Raw genomic sequence first — 21,176 nt, forward strand, 5'->3', positions numbered from 1 at the left:
GGCCAGGGCCGATCTCCCAGTGGTGTTACTTCCCGGGCCCCATTTGCTTCTAGTACAGCTCTGGAAGTTGGGACAGATATTCCCATTTTGCAGATGAAGAGGCTGAAGCAGAAGTTGCCCAGGCGTGAGCCTAGCCACCCGGTGACAGCAGGCTCCGGCCGTGCTGCTCCAGGCCACCGAGAGGGGTCTGCGGGGAGTGGTGGAGCTTGGGCTCAGGAGCCAGGCTTGTTTCCCTATCGGCAAGATGGGACATTAGTAACCCCCACGCAGGGTTGTGGGGGACTATATGAAATTATGTATGTCACACTGAACACAGAACTTGTCACAGGCAGCCAGTAAACACCATCTTCCCTTCCCCAACCTCGAAAGCCCCCTGGGAACAAGCCCACATTTGTAGCCAGCTCCATCTTTATCAGCATCGGGAGTGGCGGATGCTATTTAACAGTCCTGCCGTCCCCCCAGCCTGGTGCTGGGCACCCCACCAACAAGACCTCAGCCCTCCCGTCAGCACCGCGTGGCAGGAAATCCCTCGTGACGGATGGGGACGCTGGGTGTGACTCCAGACAGGTCCGCAGCCCTGGTCGGCCTGACACTAAAGCTGGTGTTCTTTCTAGAGCCCTTGACACTCAACCGAAAAACTGGCTGCACAGGAGGCGGGGACGCATGGTGGGGCTGGAGCCCAAGGCACCTGCTGCCCTCGGGGGTCCTGACCCTCCCTCTGCACTGCCTAGGAGGAGGGGTGGGCGCCTCCCAGGATTCTCCTCCCCGTGGGGTTTCCAAGCATCACAGCCTGAAGCAGGAAGCTGGGTTAGAGATTTCCTTTGAAAATGCTCAGCCTCTGGGGCTCCTGGTTTGTCCCTCCTTTCAAGGAAGCCTGAACCTTGGGCTGAGAGTCGGGGAGCCCTGGCTCACCTCCCAGACCAGGTTGCATTCCGTCCCAGCCCCTCTCTGAGCCTCGGCTTCTGTGGCTGAGTGTGGACAGCCCAGAGGGTCCCGGGAGCAGCTCCCTAGGCATGTTGGAAGACGCTGCCCCTCGCCCCTCACCCCCGTGTTCTCAGACAGACGGCCCAAGGGCACCACCTGGTGGCCAGCCACAGCCAGACAAGGCCGACGCATTCAGCGGCTTTGAAGGTTTTTAGGAAACCATCAAACAGCAGAGGGCTGGGTCACTACCCTGAAACTGGGGGACAGGGCAGGAGAGAACCCTGAGAGAGCAGGCTTTCTGCTCCTCCCTTTCCAGACGTGGGAGGGAACCCGCCAGGTTCCCAGAGGCCAGTGGCGCAGGTGGGAGGCATTGCCACTGTAAAGCAGCTGAGAAAAAACAACTTGAGTCTGGGGCCAGGCAGGGCTGCACCTGAATCCCTTGGGTTCCTAGCCTTAGCTCGAGTCCCTCCTCTGTGCAGTGGGGCTATTTGGGATCCATCTTCCAGGGCTGCAGACCTCCCTCTGCATGAGCAGGCAGCCAAGGGAGATGGCACGGGGACAGGCTGGACCTGTGACGCAGTCCACGCCGGGGTGCTCAGCCCGGGGGCCGGCGCGCCCCTGTGGCTGCACATTGTACTCCCCTGATGCTTAGGCAGTGCCTCTCAAGGCGTGGTCCCCGGACCAGCAGCATCCGCATCCACGGGGAACTGGTTAGAAAGACACGTTCTCAAGCTCACCCCAGACCGGCCCAATCAGCAACTCCAGGTGATGCTGATGTTGGCTGTGGCGTGAGAGCGCTGTGCTCAGACACCGGGATTGCTTAGAAAGCACCTCAGGTGATTCAAATATCGTAGGATCAGACTCACCCCGTGGAAGTTAAGAAATGAACAGACGCCTGGGCCCCTCCCTAGTGATTCTCCTCTAGTGGATCTGAAGTGGGACCCAGGTTAAAATAACAACTATGCAGTCGCCTCTAAGGAGCAGGGACGCACTCCGCCCTGCCCTCAGGGAGCCCAGCCCCCGGAGCAGAGTGCAGCAGCCCTCGCCGGGGTCCTCTAGATCTGCAGGTGGTCCAGGGAGTAGCAGTTATTGACATGTGCTGGGTGCTTCCGTAGGACAGGCATGGTGCAGGGGCTTTGCACGCAACATCTCCCAAGTACCCCGCAAGTCGTTACCGTTCCCCATTTCCCAGATGGAGAAACTGAGAGTTTACACGGCTACTAAACGGAAAAGCCAGGATTCCGACCTAGTTTTCTCTGACTCCAGGGTTTACTACCTTCGCTTCCTCATTTTACAAATAGGAGGACGGGTGACCTCAAGGTCCCCAGGGGTGGCACCCATCGCATTTCCTGTGCGGTTGCTTGAAGCTCACAAGCGCTGCGGCACCGATGTCGAGCGGAGACGGTGGATCCCTGAGCAGGGCGCACGCAGGAAATAATGCCGCCCCTCCGGGCATAAAGCCACAGGAGCAGGGAGGCGGAGGGGGCGGTTATTAATTACCCCAAACTCAATCCTGGACCCCCAGGACTCAAGGTGTGAAGGAGACGGACCTGCCCAGCCCCTGGCCTGAGTCTTCATTCCCCGCCAGCGTCACGCAGCGGGGTCCTGTCCGCCGCTAACCCGGCTCCGAGAAAAAAAGGGAAAAGATAAGAAAATCCAGTGATGGAGTAGACAAAATATAGAGCCACTTTACTATGAAAGATACATTTTCCAAAACAAAGGAGTTGTCCTGAAGAGATGAAACTGCTGGTCCCTGGGGAAGGCGCCGGCCGGCGTCAGCGGGCACGAAGCCGCTGCGAGAGGCGGTAGAGCTCCATCGTCGCCCGCGCGTCCTCCACGGAGCTGTGTCCCAGCCGGCTGTTCTGTGGGCACAGGCACAGGGTGGGGACTTGGGGCGGGGCCGAATCCACAGCCCCAGTAACCAGGGCTCCCCCTGCTCACGCCCCGATTTCTGGGGGCTCCAGGTGGGCCCGTGGGTGAGTCTCACTCAGGCCTCTGACCCCCTCCCTGGGCTTGGGAGACTCAGCAGGTGGCTGCGGCTGGCCTGGCTTCACCCCCTCAGCCCCGGGGCCAGAGGCACCGAGCCCAGGCACAAAATCCAGCATCTGGAGACCCAGGCTGTGCCCTCAAGGTGCCTGCAGCCTGGTGGGGGGACCGGAGGCTGCAGACTCGCCGTCAGACACGCAGCGCGGCCCAGTGGCGAGGAGCACCGGGACGTGGAGGAGGGAGTCCAGCTGGGGACGTGGTAAAGGCTGCTTGGAGAAGGCAGGGATGTAAGTGAGTGGAGACCAAATGCCGCAGGCCGTGTGGGACACGGGAGCGCGTGTGCAGCTAGAATAAGAGCTCCGAGAGGGGGAGCCTGAGAGACGGTGCTGGGAGGGGGTGGTGGGCCGGGACCCATCAGCGGAGGCCTTGAATGCCGTGGTGGGGAGTCTAGACTTTATGGGGGTGGTGATGGGAGTTGGGGGCCACTCAGTCCACTCAAAGAAGCGACTGCCATTTGCCGCCTCCTTCTGTGCCAGCCCGAGGCTCCGGTTATTGAGTTAAACTTCCAAGCTGGATACGACTATTCCCCCATTTTACTGACGGTGACACTGAGGTTCACACACCAGCCGGCAAGTTGTGGAGCTGGGATTTAGGCCTCATGGAGCCCTCCATGCCAGGCAAATTCCCACTGCTGGCACCTTCACATCTCCTGCCCGGCCCCGGCACCCTGGCCAGGACCCAGCATGGGGTCAGCGGGCCATTGGCCCGGCTGTGTTTTCACGGTGTTCCTCTGTCGAGAAAGGCCTCCCTTCCCCCGCAAGGCTCCTTTCCCAGACCCCCAGAGCGGGTGCTGGGGATGCCGGGTGATACAGCCCAGCTCAGGGAGGCTTTACTCCATGTTGTTAGTAAGAGGTGGGTAGCAGGGAGGCCCCGGGCACACTGCCCCATCACTCCCCTTGACTGACAGATGAGGAAACCAAGGCACAGAGAGGTCACATGCTCTACCACTGTGCTCTGTGGGGAAGGACGCCAAGGACAGAGCAGAAATGCCACGAGCATCCTCTGCTCACCAGCACGGGGAGATGGAGGGCCCTGGATTTGGAATCAGACAGACCCAGGCTCAAATTCCAGCTCCCCTGCTTACGAGCTCTGTGACCCTGGGCAAGCCACTTTCCATCTCTGGTGCTCTGTTTACTCTCCTGTAAAATGGGCCTGAGCACATCTGCCCCAGAGGATGCAATGAGAGAAGTCAAATGCCCAGCACCCTCCCAGAGGCTGATACCCGGGAGGGCCCTTCCCTTCCTGTGTGGCCCAGTCCCCTGTGCCAGCAGCTTGGGATGGAGAACCCACAGGACTGCCATTCCTTCCACTGAGGGGAGGTAACACCACTGCCCCTCTGTGACGATCCCCCCACGTTAGCTCCTTGTGTCCTGGTGGGCACAGGTGATCAGCCGCACCACTGTCCACACTCGGGGATGCTTGGGCACGGGTTTCTAGGAGCATCAGTGCGGGCAGGAGCTGGTGGGTGGGTGCTGCGCCCCTGGAACAACCAGGCTTAGCGAGCCCAGGGACACAGCCTGGGGAGGGGCCTGTGTCAGGCTCAAGGCCTGAGGCTGATAGCCACAGAGTGACAAGGGCTCCAGGGAAAGCCCAGACTGGTCCTTGTGTGCCTGGCGGCTAACAGAGAGGCCCAGACTCAGGCCTGTTCCCTGCTCCAGACAAGTTCCTGCTGGCGGGGGGTGGGGGGGGGGCCCATGGTCCTAAGCCCCTCCCCCAGCGACGTGATCCCCACCCCGTCCCCCTCTCCTTGGCTAAGACTCACCTTCAGACTCTGTTCAGATCTGGACTCCTGCCCTGCCAGCGCTCCCCCCCTTCCTTCCTGCTCCCAGAGCAAGGGTACTGCCCTTCCCTCCGTCGGACGTTCCCCACCACGTGTGCTAATGACCTGGTTACGGGCCACCTCCCATCCAACCGAGAGTTCCTCAAGGACAAGGACAAGTCCTGCTCAGCCCCGTGTCCCCAGCACCCATCACCTTGCCCAGTCTGACCCAGAGCAGGTGCTTACATCCCCTACACGTGCACGCTCTCCTTGGTGGCTTTGCTGGAGCCTGCTTCGCCCCAGGAGCTGCGTCAGCCAGAGGCTGCCGGAGGCGGGTACACATACCCCGGGACATACGGGAGGTGCGTGCTCTACACCGTCTCCCAGAGTTCTGCAGCAGGACTAAGCTTCATTATCTACAGGGTGACTGGCTGATGTCAACAACAAAACAGACCTTAACTGGGTGTTTTCCCTTCCTGTCCCCATCCTCACTCCAGCGCTTCCTGGGGTCACCTCTCAGATAAACTGCTTGCAATCTGGGGACAGCCAAGCAAACACACCCTCCCTCTCTCACAGCACAGGGCCTCTCCGAAGTAGAGGGAATAGAGTCTTTGAACTGACTATTTGCACTGGAGCCACCGCGGGTTTTTAGCTTCCTGGGGGGATGGCCCGGCCCCCAGGGCAGGACCGAGGAGCAGTGCGTCAGGACTGCCGCCTGGTGTGCTCCCACCTGGCAGGAGGAGGAGGCCTCACCTGGATGTTCCTGTGCAGGAGGCGCTCGCTCAGCACCCGCAGGGAGACGCGCCTGCAGTAGTCCAGTCTGGCCTCGCGACACAGCAGCCTGTCGGTGGACGTGTCGTAGATGGCGTAGCCGCTCATGTCCTCTTTTAGCGCCCTGAAGTCATGCTTCAGGTCATGACCCACCACCAGCTTGCCTTTCAGGAGCTGCAGGATCTGTCCGGGAAGACATGGGCACCCCCGACCGTATCACCCAGGGGCCTCTGGGTGGGTCTGGGGCAACTTAGTACAGTCATGGGGTTGGCAGGGAGCAGCCCCTGCTTGACTTGCTGTGTGACCTTGGGCAAATTATCATCCCTCTCTGGGCTTCAATCATATCATCTATGAAAAGAGGAGATTGGACATGTCCCTCCTCATGATGGTGTCAGTCTGTGCCAAAGGCCCAGACGTGCAGTAGCAGTGGCTAGTACACACTGGACACTTCCCACGTGCCAAGCATGCATCAAAATATGTCACATGTATTATGTTGTTTAATCTTCTCAACAACCGTATTGTGACAGGCAGAATAACGACCTCCCAAAGATGTCTGTGCCCTAATGCCCAGGACCTGCAAATATGTCACATGGCAAAGAGGAATTAAAGTTGCAGGTGGAATTTAGATTGCTAATCAGAGGACCTTAAAGTAGGGAGATTTCCTGGATTATTCGGGTGGGCACGACATAATCACAAGGGTCCTTGTTTGTGGAGGGCAGAGGGATTCCGTGTGAGAAGGTCTGGACATGCCACAGCTGGCTTTGAAGGTGGGGGAAGGGGCCAAGAGTCAAGGTATCTGGGCCACCGCCTCTGGAGGCTGGAAAGGATAAGAGAGTGGACCCCCCCAGAGCCTCCAGAAGGGACCCAGCCCTGCTGACACCCTGACTGTAGCCCAGGGACACCCATGTTGGACTTCTCAACTGCAGAAGTGTAAGATAATACATTTGTGTTGTTTTGCCACTGAGTTGGTGGCTTTGTTACAGCAGCCATAGAAAACTAACACATGGCTGGGCCTGGTGGCTCACGCCTGTAATCCAAGCACTTTGGGAGGCCGAGGCAGGAGGATGACTTGAAGCCAGGATTTCAAGACCAGCCTGAGCAAGAGCAAGACCCCATCTCTACTAAAAATAGAAAAATTAACTGGCATTGTGGCACCTGTAGTCCCAGCTACTCAGGAAGCTGAGGCAGGAGGATCCCTTGAGCCCAGGAGTTTGAGGTTGCAGTGAGCTGTGATGATGCCACTGCACTCTAGCTGGGGCAAGACCCTGTTTCAAAAAAAACAAAACAAAAACAAACTAATACAGCTAGGAGGGAGGGCTGCATTTAACTGAATTTTACAAATGGAAAAATCTGAAGCCCAGAGAAGTGAAGTAATGTGCCCAAGGTCGCTCTGATAATTTTAACCAAGTTAGCAAATTCCTTAACTATTCTCAAAGGAAATGGAATCTAGTTCCCCTTCCTTTGCATGTGGGCCGGCTCTGGTGACCTCTGGCTTCTCTCTGGGATCAGAGTCCCAGGAGCCTTGAGCTGACATGTAAGAAGTCCAGCCACCAGGCTGAAGAGACCAGGAGGAGAGGTCACACAGAGACAGAGACGTGCCTGAGGAATGCCAGCACCAGCCCCGCGGGTGAGGGGCCTTCTGACAAGTCTAGCCCCCAGCCTTGAAGATGCCTCCGCTGACGAGCTGTCCCCACCGACGAGCACCTGCCCAAATTATAGGTACATGAGCAAAATATTGACATTGTCTTAACCATTAAGTTTTGGGGTGATTTGCTAGGCACCATTAGATAACTGGGGCGGTCACACAGCCAGCAGGCTGGCTCCAGGGCCTGCTTGTCACCACCACACTGAGCCGGCAGAGCAGGCCACTCCAGGCCTCCAGCAGCCCAGGAGCCGAGCTATGGGGGGGACAAGCCCGAGAGTGCCCCCAGCCCGGCGTCCCCTCTGACCTCCTCTCGCACATGCACAGCCTCCTATGCTGTGGCCACACGGCCAGGCAGCTTTCTTGCACTCGGCTGTGTTGCAGGGGACGGGAAGGGGACCTGAGAACAGCATTGGGCTGAGCTGCACCAGGCCCGGGCTGAAGGGGCAGCTCGCGGCTGTGTAGCGCCCACTTTGGACAGCTCTCCGACGCCCTCATCTCTCTCCCTTTATGCGGCCCTGACCTTCATCTGAGCCCTGGGATGGAGCTTTCTGGATGACTCGCACCCTCCCCACAGCCTGCTTCTCCTTCTAGATGGCGAGTGGCCTCCTGGGACATCATGTGGTCCGTTTACACATTCTTGTCTCGTGACCACAGAAAACCACGGCTCAGAGAGGTGCGGTGACTTGTCCGGGGTCACGGTGTTGGAAGCAGGGTCTGTCCATCGACCTACTCCGCCGTCCACGTGGTTTTGTTGGAGGCCTTCTCTGGACAGAGCCCGTGCTCAACACGGGACGGGGAGAGTGTGCCGGCGCAGGCTGCTCCAGAACTGCGCCAGCGCGGCTCACACCTGCGTGTGCTTCCCAGCCACCTGGGGAGTGTCCGTGCAACAGATTCGGATTCAGGAGGTCCGGGGCGGGGCCTGGGATTCTGCATTTCTGCAGGCGATGCAACGCTGCTGGCCGGGGCGTCACAGTGAGGCTTTAAGAGATGACAACTCAGGCACACGCTCTCAGAGCAGCGGCTCGGGGGAGCCGTCTGCGTGGAGGAGACGTGCTGGTGCGTGGGGAGAGAGGGCGCGGGGGTGGCAGATGCTGCGGTGCTGGGTGGCTGCGGGTCACGTGCCTGTTCTCGCTGGCATCCCCTGTGCTTCTCAACAATGTGCCTGTTTTCCCGTCTGGAGTTTGGCCCAGGCCCAGTTCACGCAGGGCCCTGAAGGAGCTCGTCTGCCGTCCCACAGGCAGCCACAGCTGCTCCCAGATGTGAGAGGGCCAAGTCATGGTCACGTGGATTCCTGGGAAATTCCTCACTTCCTGAGCCCGACAGTCCCTGGTGGCGGGGGAGGGGGACCACATTGGGCACTCAGGACTCATCATGAGAGGACAAATAAAATAAGAGGGAGAAGACAAGCAGAGGGAGGAAGAGGAGGAAAGGAGAGAGCAGTCTACTTAGAGGGAGGCCAACAGCTCTTCAGGACAAAGGTGCAGGCACTGGACAGGGAAAGCCTGCTGGGACTTGCTGTGTGTCCTCAGGGATGCCAAAGACCCTCTCTGGGCCTCAGCTTTCCCATTTGCAAGGTGAGGGCCTGGACTGGTGAGGCTTGAGGGGCCCATTAGCAGCCAGGGCTCCACCGACTTTCCGAGGCAGGGCTAGGGGGGACGCAGTGGGGAACACTGGGGCCCAGGAGGGGCGGAGAGGCAGGAGTAGGCCGGGCCTCAGGGCTGTGCCACCTGCCGGCCACCTGACCTGCCTTGAGTCAGTGTCACCAGGCAGGTGTGTCAGACATTGCCACTGTCAAACACGGGGGCGGAGACTCTCAGATTCCTGGAAAGACCTGGGGCAGGCTGTGGGGGAAGGACACACCTACCTCTTCTTAGCGGCCTGGCTCCAGCACCGTGCCGGCACTTTCCTGACCCCCTCACCAGGCTCCTGGACAAGATTGTCCTCAGTTCCATTTTACAGAGGAGGGAGCCGAGGATCAGGGAGGTGAGGGCTCGCCCAGCTCACACAGCTGGTGAGTTGAAAGCCACCATGCAGTGTCTGGTTCCACCTGACCTTGTCATTGTTGTGACAGTCGTCATTATTGCCACCCACTGAGAACCGAGGGGCAGAGAGCATTGCCGGGTACAGTATGGCACTCAGCGAGGAGTTCGGAACTGGGAATGTAGCCCTGCAAGGTGGGGATTGTCGTACCCTCTGACCAAGCCGCGGAGGGGGTGCAGAGCGGTGTGTACCCAGGTCCCAAGCAGGGGAGTGACAGGCCAGGTGCGCTCGCAGCCTGCGTGCTCCGTCCTGAGCTTCCACTCTATTTCCAAGTATTTCTCAGATGTGCCTGACCCAAAAGTTCAGGAGGGTCGGCCCCTACTCCCCACCTTCTGATCAGAATCTCGAGGGAGGGGCGTTAGCAAACGTTCCAGGGGATCCTCCCTGTCTGACACGTTCGGAAATCTCTGCACCGAAGCCCCTTGAGCAGCTCAGAGCTTGCTGCTCCCGCTATCGGCCCATCTGCCCTTCATTAATTCATGTATCCATTCATTCATTCTTGGCTGCCAGGAGCAGTGGCCGTGAGTAAGGGGACCTGAAGGATGTTGTCCTCACAGAGGACAGAGTCCCTTACTGTCATTTTCCGGAGTGGTCCCAGCCCCCTCTTTGCTCTTGTCCTCTGCCAAGCTCTCCAGGTGCCCCTGCCTCCGGCTTGTGCCTGGTTCCCACAGGGCTCCTGCCCTGGGGCAAATCTGGATGATGAAGCCTTCCTCCTCCATCTGGCCGGGCCCCAGGGAGGACTGCCAGGTGGCAGGGCCCCAACAGGACACTCCGGTCCACGCAAGGCCTGCTGGCTACAGCTGCAATCACTCCCTGCTCACAAGCTACTGTGCCTGCCTCCCCCCCGCCCCTGCCTGTGTCTCCCCCGGAACCACAGTGCTTCACGGAGCAGATGCCACTCATCATGCTGAGTTGACATTAAAAGAGCATTAACTCATAAAAGTGAGTTTCAAGCTATTAAAAATGACTGCTCAATTAAAAAAAGAAGAACATTAACCGACCAGGTGGGAGTCCTAAATCTGTGCACCGATTTGTATCACAGTTCCTGTGTGTCCTTAGGCAAGTTGCTACCCCTCTCTGGACCCCAGCCCCCAGCACATGGATTCCCTCCTGTGCCAACAATCTGATGTGTGGGACTCTCCATGCAGTAGGGTTCCTCGGCTTCGGCACTGTTCACATCTGGGGCCGCAGACGTCTTTGTGTGCGTGGCTGGGGAGGCAGCTGCGCCGTGCGTGCTGTGCATTGTGGGGTGTTTGGCAGCATCCCTGGGCCCTACCCACTAGATGCCGGTAGCACCACAGTCCCCACACTGTGACAGCCACAAATGTCTCCTGATGTTGCTCAATGTGCCAGGAGGAGCAAAATCCCACGGTGTTGAGAACCACTGCTTTAGATAATGGTCAGACACAGAGGTGTCAGGACATCAGAGGCACTTACTTTACGTCCTAAAAGTAATGTCATCATGTTATAAAAAATGGATGAGAGAAAGGGGGTGGGGGCCCACTCCGTCTCAGTGCCCTGCAGCACCAGCACTCGCCGGTGGACTCAGGGGGCTCAGCGACCCCCACGGCCTTGCCCACTGCCTTGGGAGGGTTACTGCCCGCGGCTGGCTGGGCCCACTCACTGCTCCCCTGGGGAGGGAGAGACAGGCAGGTGAGGGGCTTTGAAAAACACCTGCGTGAAAGCAAGGCCTGGCAAGCCCTAGACTCACCTGTGAGTGTCACCTGGCCCTGTGGGGCCTCAGAGAGGGCTGTGAGCTTTCTGCCCTTTGGGGGACCCCAGCACATTTTGGGCCCATGAGCCTGCTGTCTCTTGGGGACTATAATGAAACACTGTGGACGATGAAGTGGGATCGAGCCACCTCAGGGGCCTCCGGCAACTTGACCCACAGGGTCCTTGTTCACGGAAACAAATGATGGCTGCTACCTTGTACCACATGTTCACTCACAGGCCATGCCACCGTCCTTGCACACGCTGGACTCGTGGCATTTACGCACACTGAGCACAGGGTCTGCACATCACAACTCCAGCTCTGCAGCCAGAATCTGGGTCTCTGCTCCCCCCTGGCCTTGGGTAGTTCACTCGGCCTTGTACCTCGGTTTCCTCGCCTGGGAAGTGCTGGTCTAGTTCACGACCTCCCAGGGCTGTGGCAGGGAGTAAAGGCAGTGGGACACCGTGCCAGATGTGGATACACCTGCGCTATTTTTATCAGCCCTGTGTTACAGAGGATCCTACTGAGGGGAGCACAGAGAGGTTGAGAAACAAGCCAGAGGACACAGAGCATTCAGGTGGCAAAGCTGGGACTGGCAGAGTCTAAGGGCAGTGCGCCTGCTCCCCCCGCCAGGGCTGTGTGTATCGCATCGCCATGGCAAAGGCCAGCACAGGGGCAGAGGCAATTTTACTCCACCCAGCTGCGAGAACTCTTTTGCATTTTATGAAAATCAGTTCAACTTCAATCCCACAAACATTCTCAAATCACCTTCTATGTGCAAAGTACAGCCTCTGGCCTGGGGGCAGGTAAAGCTATGGCAGGAGCTGCGGACTAGGCAGACCGTGTGTGGATGGACAAGCTAGGACTGCGTGGGCAACAGCAAGGAGGGCCAGAGAGCCGGGTCCCGTGGGGCAGAGGCATCGTAAAGGACTCCTCTGGCCTGGGGCTGCCAGAACCGAGGCCTTTCTCAGGGCGGGTTTGGGGGACCGGGGAGAGTAGGGTTTGGCTGAAGCACAGGGCTGCAGTGGGTGAGCTATGGCAGAAAGCAGGAAAGGCAGGTGGGTGGACAGTGGTTTGGAGAGTCTGGCTGCTGGGATGGGGTCCTTAGGCCATGGGCAGCCACGGGAGGTGTTTGAAGGGGGCAGGGTGGCTACGGCCTGAGCCAGGCCTGGGGAAGATTCCCTGGCAGCAGGGTGGGAGAGGCTGGCAGCAAGCGTACCAGGTGCAGCAGGCAGAAAATGAGGGCCGGCATCTGAGATGACAGAAGTGCTCAAGGGAAGTCGGAGAGGGGACTGCGATGTGTACTCCAGGTTTCTGCCCCTCCGTCCCCAAGCGGGCACAATTAGTGAACACCAGCTGTGAACCAGGTGCTGCGCTCAGGGCCACAGCCCATGTCACTGCATCCAACCCACTGGAGAGCAGGCAGGAGGCGTTACCACTCTCCTTTTATGATGAGGAAACTGAGCCTCAGAAAGTTTCCCTTATTTGCCGAAGGCCACACAACCCAGCGGGAGGCGATGCAGGAGCCGGGGAACCTGGACGTGCTCCCCAGACTTGCCTGGTCTTAAGCCGCCTCCCTCCTTCCCTCAGGGCCTACCAAGTGCCCACCCTGGATGGGGCCTTATGTTGTGCACTTGAGGCACTGGGTTTGGCGGAACCTTTAACTGAGAAACAAAAGCTGTTCCGCACCAAGTCTGCATGGAGACCGAGGTGTTCCGGCTCCCAGGCCGGCGCTCAAGCCCGTCCAGAGAGTTGTAGCTTCCCGGGCCTGGATGTCCAGGGCGCCAGAGGAGCGCTTCTCTACTGCCTCCTCATCCCCTGCTCTGGGCTCTTCTACCCCTTTCCGTCTTTGTGATGGGGAGGGAGCTGGGGACAAGGAGGAAAGCTGGGGACAATGGAGGAAAGCTAGGGACAAACTGAGACAGGAACTGGCAGGTAGCGCTTTGGGTACTGCTTGGCATTGCTTTCGGGCATTGCTGCAGGCATTGCTGTGGGCATTGCATTGGGCATGGCTGCAGCATTACTGGGGTCAGGAAGTCTCAAAACAAAGTTTCAAACTGCCCTGATGAAAACAGGATGGAGGCAGAGCAAGTTCCAATCAAATCAGTTAGAGCCAAGATGGTGGAGGAATAGAGGGTGTCACCCTCATTCCAACAAAATACCGCCCCTTCATGAATATTCCTCCCCTTGTTAATTAGGCCATAGCTTAAATAGAAAGGCCACAGAAACCAGGGCGCCATTTTCTTCTGCAGGGAGAACTTGCCTCTGTGTGTCTGTGGAGTAGACTTTCTGTAGTTGCTAGATAAATCTCGCTTACACTTTATACCATCGACTGGCTCCTAAATTCCTCCTTGCACGAAGCCAGGGACCCAGTTGAACTTCTGGCTGCCAACATCGGGAGTCACTTCCTGTGTCAATACTGTCCACCCTGACTGCTTGGTGGGGAGCTCCTCACACTACCCCTGGGCCTCCTCTCAGCACCTTAACAGACCCCACCTCTTCACCTCTTCTTTACGTTGCCCTCCCCTTCTTGGTGACTCTCCTTTGGTCTCCTCCTTCCTAACATTTTCTTCTTTCCAATCCTCTGCTGGTGACCGACCACTCAGGCCCTTTACTGTTGCCGAGGGCCTCTGACTCTTCTCCCTATTGTCATCTCTTTTCTCGCCCCTCTCTCTCCTCTGCAGTACCCCTATTCTAGCTTTCTTGAAACTGGTTTTTATCCTGCCATGCCCTTGCTCAAGAATCTTTGGTGGCTCCCTATGGCCTGCTTAATTGCCTACACAGACTCTCTCCACCTCTTTCAAATACCACCAGCCTCATGGAGTCTTCCGGAACCACCAGGACATACTGTGCCCCTCCCTAGGGTTCTCCCAGTATATTTTTAATATATGTTGAGCATTCCAAATCCAAAAATCCAAAATCGCAAATGCTCTAAAATCTGAAATGTTTTGAATGCTGACATGATACTCAAAGGAAATGCTCATTGGAACATTTCCAATTTTTGATTTTTCAGATTTGGGATGCTCGACCAGTAAGTATAATGCAAATATTCCAAAATCTGAACAAATTCAAAATTGAAAACACTTCTGGTCCACTTTCAGGACCCTCAACCTGCACTTCTAGAACAGCACTGTCCAATAGAAATATAATGTGAGCGAGCCACAGATACAATTCTAAATTACCCAATAGCTGTATTTAAAAAGGTAAAAAGCAGGTGAAATTAATTTTAATGTTTTATTTAACCTGATATATCTAAAATATTATCATTTCAACATGTAATCAATATAAAAAATTATTGAGGCATTTTATGGTTCCTGTTGAAATACAAGTCTACCAAATCCAGTGTGGATTTTACACTTACCAGCGCATCTCAGTTGAGAGCAGCCACTCCAGGTCCCCGCTACAGCATGTGGCTAGCAGTGACCCCACTGCACAGCGCATCTCAGTTGAGAGCAGCCACTCCAGGTGCCCGCTACAGCATGTGGCTAGCAGTGACCCCACTGCACAGCACAGCTCTAGGGGCTTTAAGCCGGGTTCTGATTCCTGACCAGCCCTTGCACGTGTCTGCTATCTGCACCGCGCAAGCTCCTCACTGTTAGGGGTTAAACTGTGCCCCTCACCTCCTGCCAAGTTCAATGTTAAAATGCTAACCTCCAGTACCCCAGAATGTGACATTTGGAAATAGGGTCATTGCAGATATAATTAGTTAAGCAAGATGAGGTCACACTGGAGCAGGATGGGCTCCTAATCCTATGTGACTGCTGTCCTTTTAAAAAGAGGAAGTTTGGATAGAGACACACACAGGAGAACACCATGGGAACTTGAAAGCGGAGATCAGGGTGATGCGTTCACAAGCCAAGGAACCGCAGAGATTGCCAAGAAGCCCCAGAAGCTGGGAGAGAGGCATGGAGCCCTCGGAGGGAACCACCCCTGCCAACACCTGCATTTCAGACTTCTCGTCTCTAGAGCGTCAGACAATAAATACCTACAGTTTAGGCCACCCAGTCTGGGGTGCTCCGTTATGGCAGCCCTAAGAGACCAATACACTTAGTTCAAGCGAGCCTCAGTTTCCTCATCTGTAATACGGGATAATGAGGTAAACGATCATAATAGCTAACATTTTTTGAGGGCTTATTTAGGCACCCTCTCAAGGCACTTTCTCAATCCTACGATAACCCTGTGAAGTTGCTGCCACCACTATCCCTGTTTTCCTTCATGGATGGGGAAACTGAGCACAGAGAGGTGGAGTAACTTGCCCAAGGTAACTTAGCTGCTAAGTCAAGGAGCCGGGATTCAAACCAGCCCTCTTAACTCTGAGTTAACAGCCCCTGAGAACCCAACTGGCAGGGCTGTTGGTTAGGATCGAACGAGCTCAGAGACGGCCAATGCTTAGGAGAGCGTCCGGGGCGTAGCCAGAGCTCAGTAAATCGTAGCTATTGTTGTGATTTTATCTCCAGCACCTGGAGCCTGGCACGCATTGTGTGTGTGCAGTTGAGAGGAACCTGTGTTCTTCCTGGACTTCCCCAGGCCCCATTAGCTGAGAAACTGATGAGTTTGCTGGCCCTTCTGAGACTTCCCAGAAGTGACTAAACCTGATGTCACCTTTAAGTTTTGCTTTCCATTTACCAATTTAGAGAAACAGAAAGTTAGACCTGGAGAAGGCATCACAATGAGCTGCTTCCCCACATCGCTCACCAGGGGCAGCCTGGAGCACAGGGAAGAAGAGGGAGTGTAGACCCAAGTCGCTCTGTGGGAGCATCAGGTGGGGCTGAGCTTCCCCATCATAAGACCAGCAAGTTGGCCCAGCTACCCTGAAGGTGACTCCCAGATGTGAGTCTACGGTTCTCTGACGGTGGGAAGCCTTAGGGAAGTGATGGAGACACCCAGGGGTTTCTCCCCAAAGTGGCAAAGCAGCTTGGGGACTCTCACATGGTTAGGTCACAGGTCACAGATAGGCACTGGGGGAAGGAGCTGGGAAGTGGAAGGGGGTTTTCTGCAGCCCCCTTGGCCTGGCTGGCACACGGCCCTTTACTCACCTCTTGCCTGGCCACAGCAAATGGTGTGGCCCCTGCCATGTGCTGAGGGGTGACCCCGCTGACCCGGGTTCTGTAATCCGTGATGTCCCCCTCGGGCCGGATGAACTTGTCGTAGAGCACTTCACCGTAGAAGTTCACGATGCTGCAACGAGCCAGGCCGCTCTCCCGGTGGGGCCCCAGCCCCACCATCTCACAGTCCATGGCCACGGCCGCTCGATTGCCAGCCATGCTCCTCAGGGACCCTCAGATGCTGGAGAGAGGGGCATGGGGGACCTCACTCTAGGGCAAACCAAGCCTCCAGATGTCCTCAGCCACTCCCAGGCAGCCTGCACCTTCCGCCCTGCCCTTTATCTCCAACACCACCTGGCCACAGAGGAAGCTGGCCTCTTGCCACCCCACCTGGCTTCCCCTGCCCACGGGTCCCAGGGCCTCTGGTCCTGCCGTGCCGCCTGGGGACCGGGAGGCCCCCTCCCTTTGCCACCCTGCGGCTTGTCCCAGCTCTCACCTGCCGGCCTGAGTCCTCCACTTCCGTCTGCCTCTCTGCTGCCCCGCTCAGCGCCAGCAGTCACTCTCAGCAGTGAGTCATCTCCGCCTCCCAGCCGGCATCCCCACTCCGTTTCAGTTCCTGGTTTTTTATCAAGTGAGGGGCGGGAGGCCGGGCACTGGGCTGGGCTGCCCGTCTAGGCTACTGCCAGCAGGTGGGGAGTTCAGCTCAAGGCCTGAGTCAGCCCTGACGGAGCCGGCAGGCGTGTCGGGGTGTCCGTCCTTTGCCCCTTTCCCTCCCCCTTTTTAGATGACGAATCTAAAGTGGATGAAGTGGATTGCGACATCTTTCTTTCCTTTCTCACTCTCTGCCCAGAGAATAAACATCCCCAGGACTGGTGCCCAGGGAGTGTCCCACAACTTCTGGGACCCACTACCAGTCTGATACTCTAAGGTCTTTTATGCGGGCAGGGAAACTGGCTCCTGGGACACTGGGGCTATTCAGTGGGATGGGCAGAGGGTTGCGGCGGGAGGGGGCCAGCCCCTACCTCCAGCCCAGGGACAGCAAGGAGGCAGCGAGGGAGCCCCTGGGGCCTCCATGGGTCCAGGGGCGCTTCAGCCGCTCCGCTCCCAGCTGGGCGGACACTGTCTGGGGACAAAGAGAAGCAGGCCTTGAGGGAGCCCCCGCCAGCATGGCCACACTTCCTGGGGTCTGCACTCTCTCGGGCTGGAACTTTGAACTCTTAGATCAGTGCCTGGCATGTGAATAACCAATGACTTATAACTGGGGCAAAACAAGAATCAGCTTCAATGAGGAAAAGGCCTGTAGTATACTGTGGTGAGATTCAGCAAGCGTGAGCTGAGAGCTGCCCACGCTTGCTTCCTTCCCCGGATCCATGTGCAGTGAACATTGGTCAGTCTGATCTGATTGCCCCTCATTGTCACAAAGGTTTGTGGTCTGGAAAGGAACTTCCCCAAATCTGTGGTGTTTTCACCAAGTGGGATGCCCGACTTTTAAGAGACCTCAAAAATAAAATGAAATACTGAAATATGTCTTAATGAGAAGGCATCGCTCCCGTTTGTTGTTTGGTGGGTTTGAATTTGAGGTATAACAGAGTATTTTTGGTTCTCATCCTGAATAAGCAACTTTTGCTTGAATTCAGACTGGGGACTTCCTGCTCTGCAAATGCATAAAGATCTGTTACCCTGATGTAGGAGGAAATGAAGCAACATTCCTGTTACTTTCCGGGAACACATACTTAAAAAGTAACCCCTAGAGATCCAATTGGAGGATTGCTTCTGCAATCCACACGGCCCCAAGCGCCCTGTGATCCCCGGACACCAATCCAGTGGCCTCCCCGCAGGCCCTGGACCCTCGCCTCTCCCCGCCTCCTCAGGTCTCAGGCAGAACACATCCTGCCCCTCCAATTCTTTTGTTTGTTTGTTTCTTTCTTTTCTTTTCTTTTTTTTTTTTTTTTAGTAGAGATGGGCTCTCTCTCTTGCTTAGGCTGGTCTTGAACTTCTGGCCTAAAGCGATCCTCCCGCCTCAGTCTCCCAGAGTGCTGGGATTACAGGCGTGAGCCACCATGCCTGGCCCTACCCCTCCAATTCTTACCACGTGGTCCTGTGCCCGCTTCATGGATTCAACTCCAAATCTGCATCTGCCAGTCTTCCCCGAGCTGCCTCTGAGCGTGCCACTTCCCTTTCCCGGGCACAACCTAGCCTAGTCCTCGCCCGCCAGCCTGGGTCTCCCGCCTCTACCTTCATGCTCTGCTCTAAATGACTTTTTGAGTCCTAGCGATTAAGTTTCCCAAAAGCCTAATCTCTTGTACTGTTTGTCACAGCACTTCTCTGCTCAAATATTTAATAATCATTTCCTGTTGTCAAAAAGAAGAAAGGACACTGGTACTTTGAGACAGGAGTCTGCCGAACCTCCTCATTTGCCAGCAAATTAATAAACTCCTCTTTCCTTCTCCTCAAACCACTTGCTTGTTCTTCCTATGCAGTCTCAGGGACAAGTGCCAAACTTTCAGGAACAGATGTGGTGTCCCTGGGTGGGCCCATCAGCTTCCCGGTAGATTGGCACCCGGTGACTGCTGCAGGAGGCAGGGAGCATCCCCTTTTCGGGTAAGAAAAAGATTCTCCCCGCGGGTGCCAGGGCCTGTTTAGCTCCGGGAAGTCCCGTCTCTTTCTCCCTGAATGGACACAGCTCCAACCAACCTGAACTGAGTTGAGGGGAAGGAAATGGATTTGGGAAATGTCCAGGTGCCACAGCCATTTGTAAGTAAAGTTCCCTGGGATGCCAAGACCCTGTTTCCTATGGGGGGAGTGTTTCAGAGCCCGCCCCGTTGGATTTGTGGTACTAGGTGTGGTGTACCTGGTTCCCGGGGGGGGGATTGGGAGATGTTGGTTCTTTCCTCTGAGAGAATTTGGTTCTCGGTTTGCCCCCTTTGGATTACAATTCAGTTCTCGTTTTGTGGTTCCTGTTTGGTTGTCCGTGGTATTTTACGTTGGGGGATTCCCTGTATTGTCTGTGTGTGTTTGTTTGTAAAGTTTTATTGCAACGTAAGGAAGTTCTATCTGAAGGTCCCTTGGAAAAATTTTGGCTGAATGGTCAACTTACAACTACGAACCTATGTCTAAAGAGAATGGTTTTATTGTACTCCAGTGTACATGCTGGTGTGTAAGAAGTGGCTGTTAAATGAAACCTTGAATTATACTCTCTTATAATTTAGGGAAAAAGAAAGGCAAACCTCAAATCCCAGATGTTTCATCTGCCCACTGGCCTTTCCAATCTTCTTGCACCACTATCCAATCTAAGGACTCTCTTTAAGGTTTAAACCCACATCAGGTCCTTAGTTATGCACGTGACCATGCCTGAACCCTCAGCAGGTCCTGCCGCCTCCTTCAGATGATGGTGGTGGTTCCTAAACCCTTGCATCCCCCAAGGGCTAGGTCGGATGGCCACAGGGACCAGGTGGAAGAGACAAGGCAGTAGTGCTCGCTCTCCCAGGCCCTCGCCACTGCCCCCTCGCCCACCTCCTTCCAGCTGGCTCTTCCTGTTTCTCCAACACTCAGGGCATGTTCCCATCTCCGACTGTTTGCCATCTCCTCAGTCTGGAAAGCTCTTTCTCTAGCTCATCTACCTAATTTGCTCCCATTCCCTCAGGCCTTCCCTGACCTCTTTATTTACAACTGCACTTCCTAGCCCCTTCCTGGCCTTTTTCTATACGAATTAGCACCATCTGAAATACCATCTACTTGTTGATTTATTGTTCCCCTACCATCTGTTTGGATCACTGCTGGGCCCCCAGCACTCAGAACCTCTTCTGGGTCAGGCCAAATTTTTTTTCAAATGTATTGTGTGCTCTGCCGTTGGACCCAGGCACCGTAACTAACAGCACCTAGAGAGGAGCCCCCACCCCAGCCAGGGGGTTCTTGGTGTTGACACTCCAGCTTTAACTGCCATCAGACATCAGCAGGTCACACCCACAAACATTTCTGGATCAGGTGACGGCAGGGAAGTGTCACTCAGGGCAAACTTGCCAGCCTTAAAGACACACATCCAGCCACAGGTGACCACCTATAATGACTATAGCAGGTATGAAGTCTGCCAGTCTGTGGCCGTCTCTGAATCCCCAGCACTGGGCTGAGGACACAAGCGGAGTGGATGACTCGCGGTGGAGGGTCAGAGGCAGCTCTCCCAGCAGGCAACCTGCTCTTCCAGCCCAGCTGCCTCCAACCTTGCTGGGCATGTACCCCTAAAATGTGTATGTGCACCTCTAAGTTGATCCTTGAACAACACGGGTTTGAATTGCTTGGGTCCACTTGTATATAGATTTTTTTTCATTCAATAAATTGGGAAATTTTTTGGAGATTTTTGACAATTTGAAAAAACTTGCAGATGAACCATATAACCTAGAAATACTGAAGAAATTAAGAAAACTTTAGGTATGTCATGAATGCACAAAACAGATGTTGACATTAGTCTATTTTTTTTCTTTTTTTTTTAAGGGACAGGGTCTTGTCTTACTCTGCCTCCCAGGCTGGAATGAATGCAGTGGTACAATCATAGCTCACTGCAGCCTCGAATTCCTGGGCTCAAGTTACCCTCCGGCCTCAGTTTCCTGAGTAGCTAGGACTATAGGTACGTTCCACCATTGCTGGATAATTTTAAAAATATTTTTGCAGAGATGGGGGTTGCACTATGTTGCCTAGGCTGGGCTCAAACTCCTGGCCTCAATCCTCCTGCCTTGGCCTCCCAAAGTGCTGGGATTACAGGTGTGAGCCACTGCACCTGGCCTATTTTTATCATTTACTACCATAAAATATATACAAATCTATTATTAAAAGGTAAAATTTATCAAAACCTACCCACCTTACATGGCGCCATTCTCAGTCAAGAGAAATGTAAACAAATGTGAAGATACAGTGTTAACTCATAACTGTATAAAATTAACTGCAGCACATACTACTGTAATAAGTTCGCAGCCACCTCCTGTTGTTCCTGCAGTGAGCGCACGGGATGCAAGTATCCACTGCAAACGCCAGTCGGTGCGAGCGGTTTGTCTCTTCAGTAAATTGCGTACCACAGGAGCAAGTGAGCTCTCTTGGTTCTTGAATATTTTTCTTCATGTTTAGTGCAACACCATAAACCTTGAATAACACCATACGACCCATACAAGGTGCCACTAGTGATGCTGGAATCGCTCCCAAGAAGCAAAGTCATGGTATTACTAGAGAAAGCTGAATTGCTCGGTA

The 21,176-nt window shown here is 55.4% G+C and overlaps 1 protein-coding gene across 1 annotated transcript; it reads right to left on the reverse strand.

Moving 5' to 3' along the window:
* Positions 1-2,626: 2,626 nt before the first annotated feature.
* Positions 2,627-16,648, reverse strand: ISG20 (interferon stimulated exonuclease gene 20). The gene is made up of 4 exons (XM_069465732.1): positions 16,438-16,648; positions 15,933-16,182; positions 5,483-5,683; positions 2,627-2,786 (listed from the first exon to the last, which is right to left on the reverse strand). Exons 2-4 carry the CDS (start codon positions 16,158-16,160, stop codon positions 2,700-2,702), a joined length of 516 nt encoding a protein of 171 aa, XP_069321833.1. The 5' UTR covers positions 16,161-16,182; positions 16,438-16,648; the 3' UTR covers positions 2,627-2,699.
* Between the last annotated feature and the right edge of the window lie 4,528 nt (positions 16,649-21,176).

This window comes from Eulemur rufifrons, chromosome 3 (genome assembly GCF_041146395.1).
Source record: "Eulemur rufifrons isolate Redbay chromosome 3, OSU_ERuf_1, whole genome shotgun sequence".
NCBI classification, from domain to species: Eukaryota; Metazoa; Chordata; class Mammalia; order Primates; family Lemuridae; genus Eulemur; species Eulemur rufifrons.

Excerpts from the sequence above, each read along its gene's own strand:
- ISG20 (XM_069465732.1), bottom strand. The coding sequence starts at position 16,160 with ATGGCTGGCAATCGAGCGGCCGTGGCCATGGACTGTGAGATGGTGGGG. Across the intron at positions 5,684-15,932 it reads TTGCTGTGGCCAGGCAAGAG|ATCCTGCAGCTCCTGAAAGG; the intron begins GTGAGTAAAGGG and ends CTTCCCGGACAG. Across the intron at positions 2,787-5,482 it reads TCCTGCACAGGAACATCCAG|AACAGCCGGCTGGGACACAG; the intron begins GTGAGGCCTCCT and ends CTGTGCCCACAG.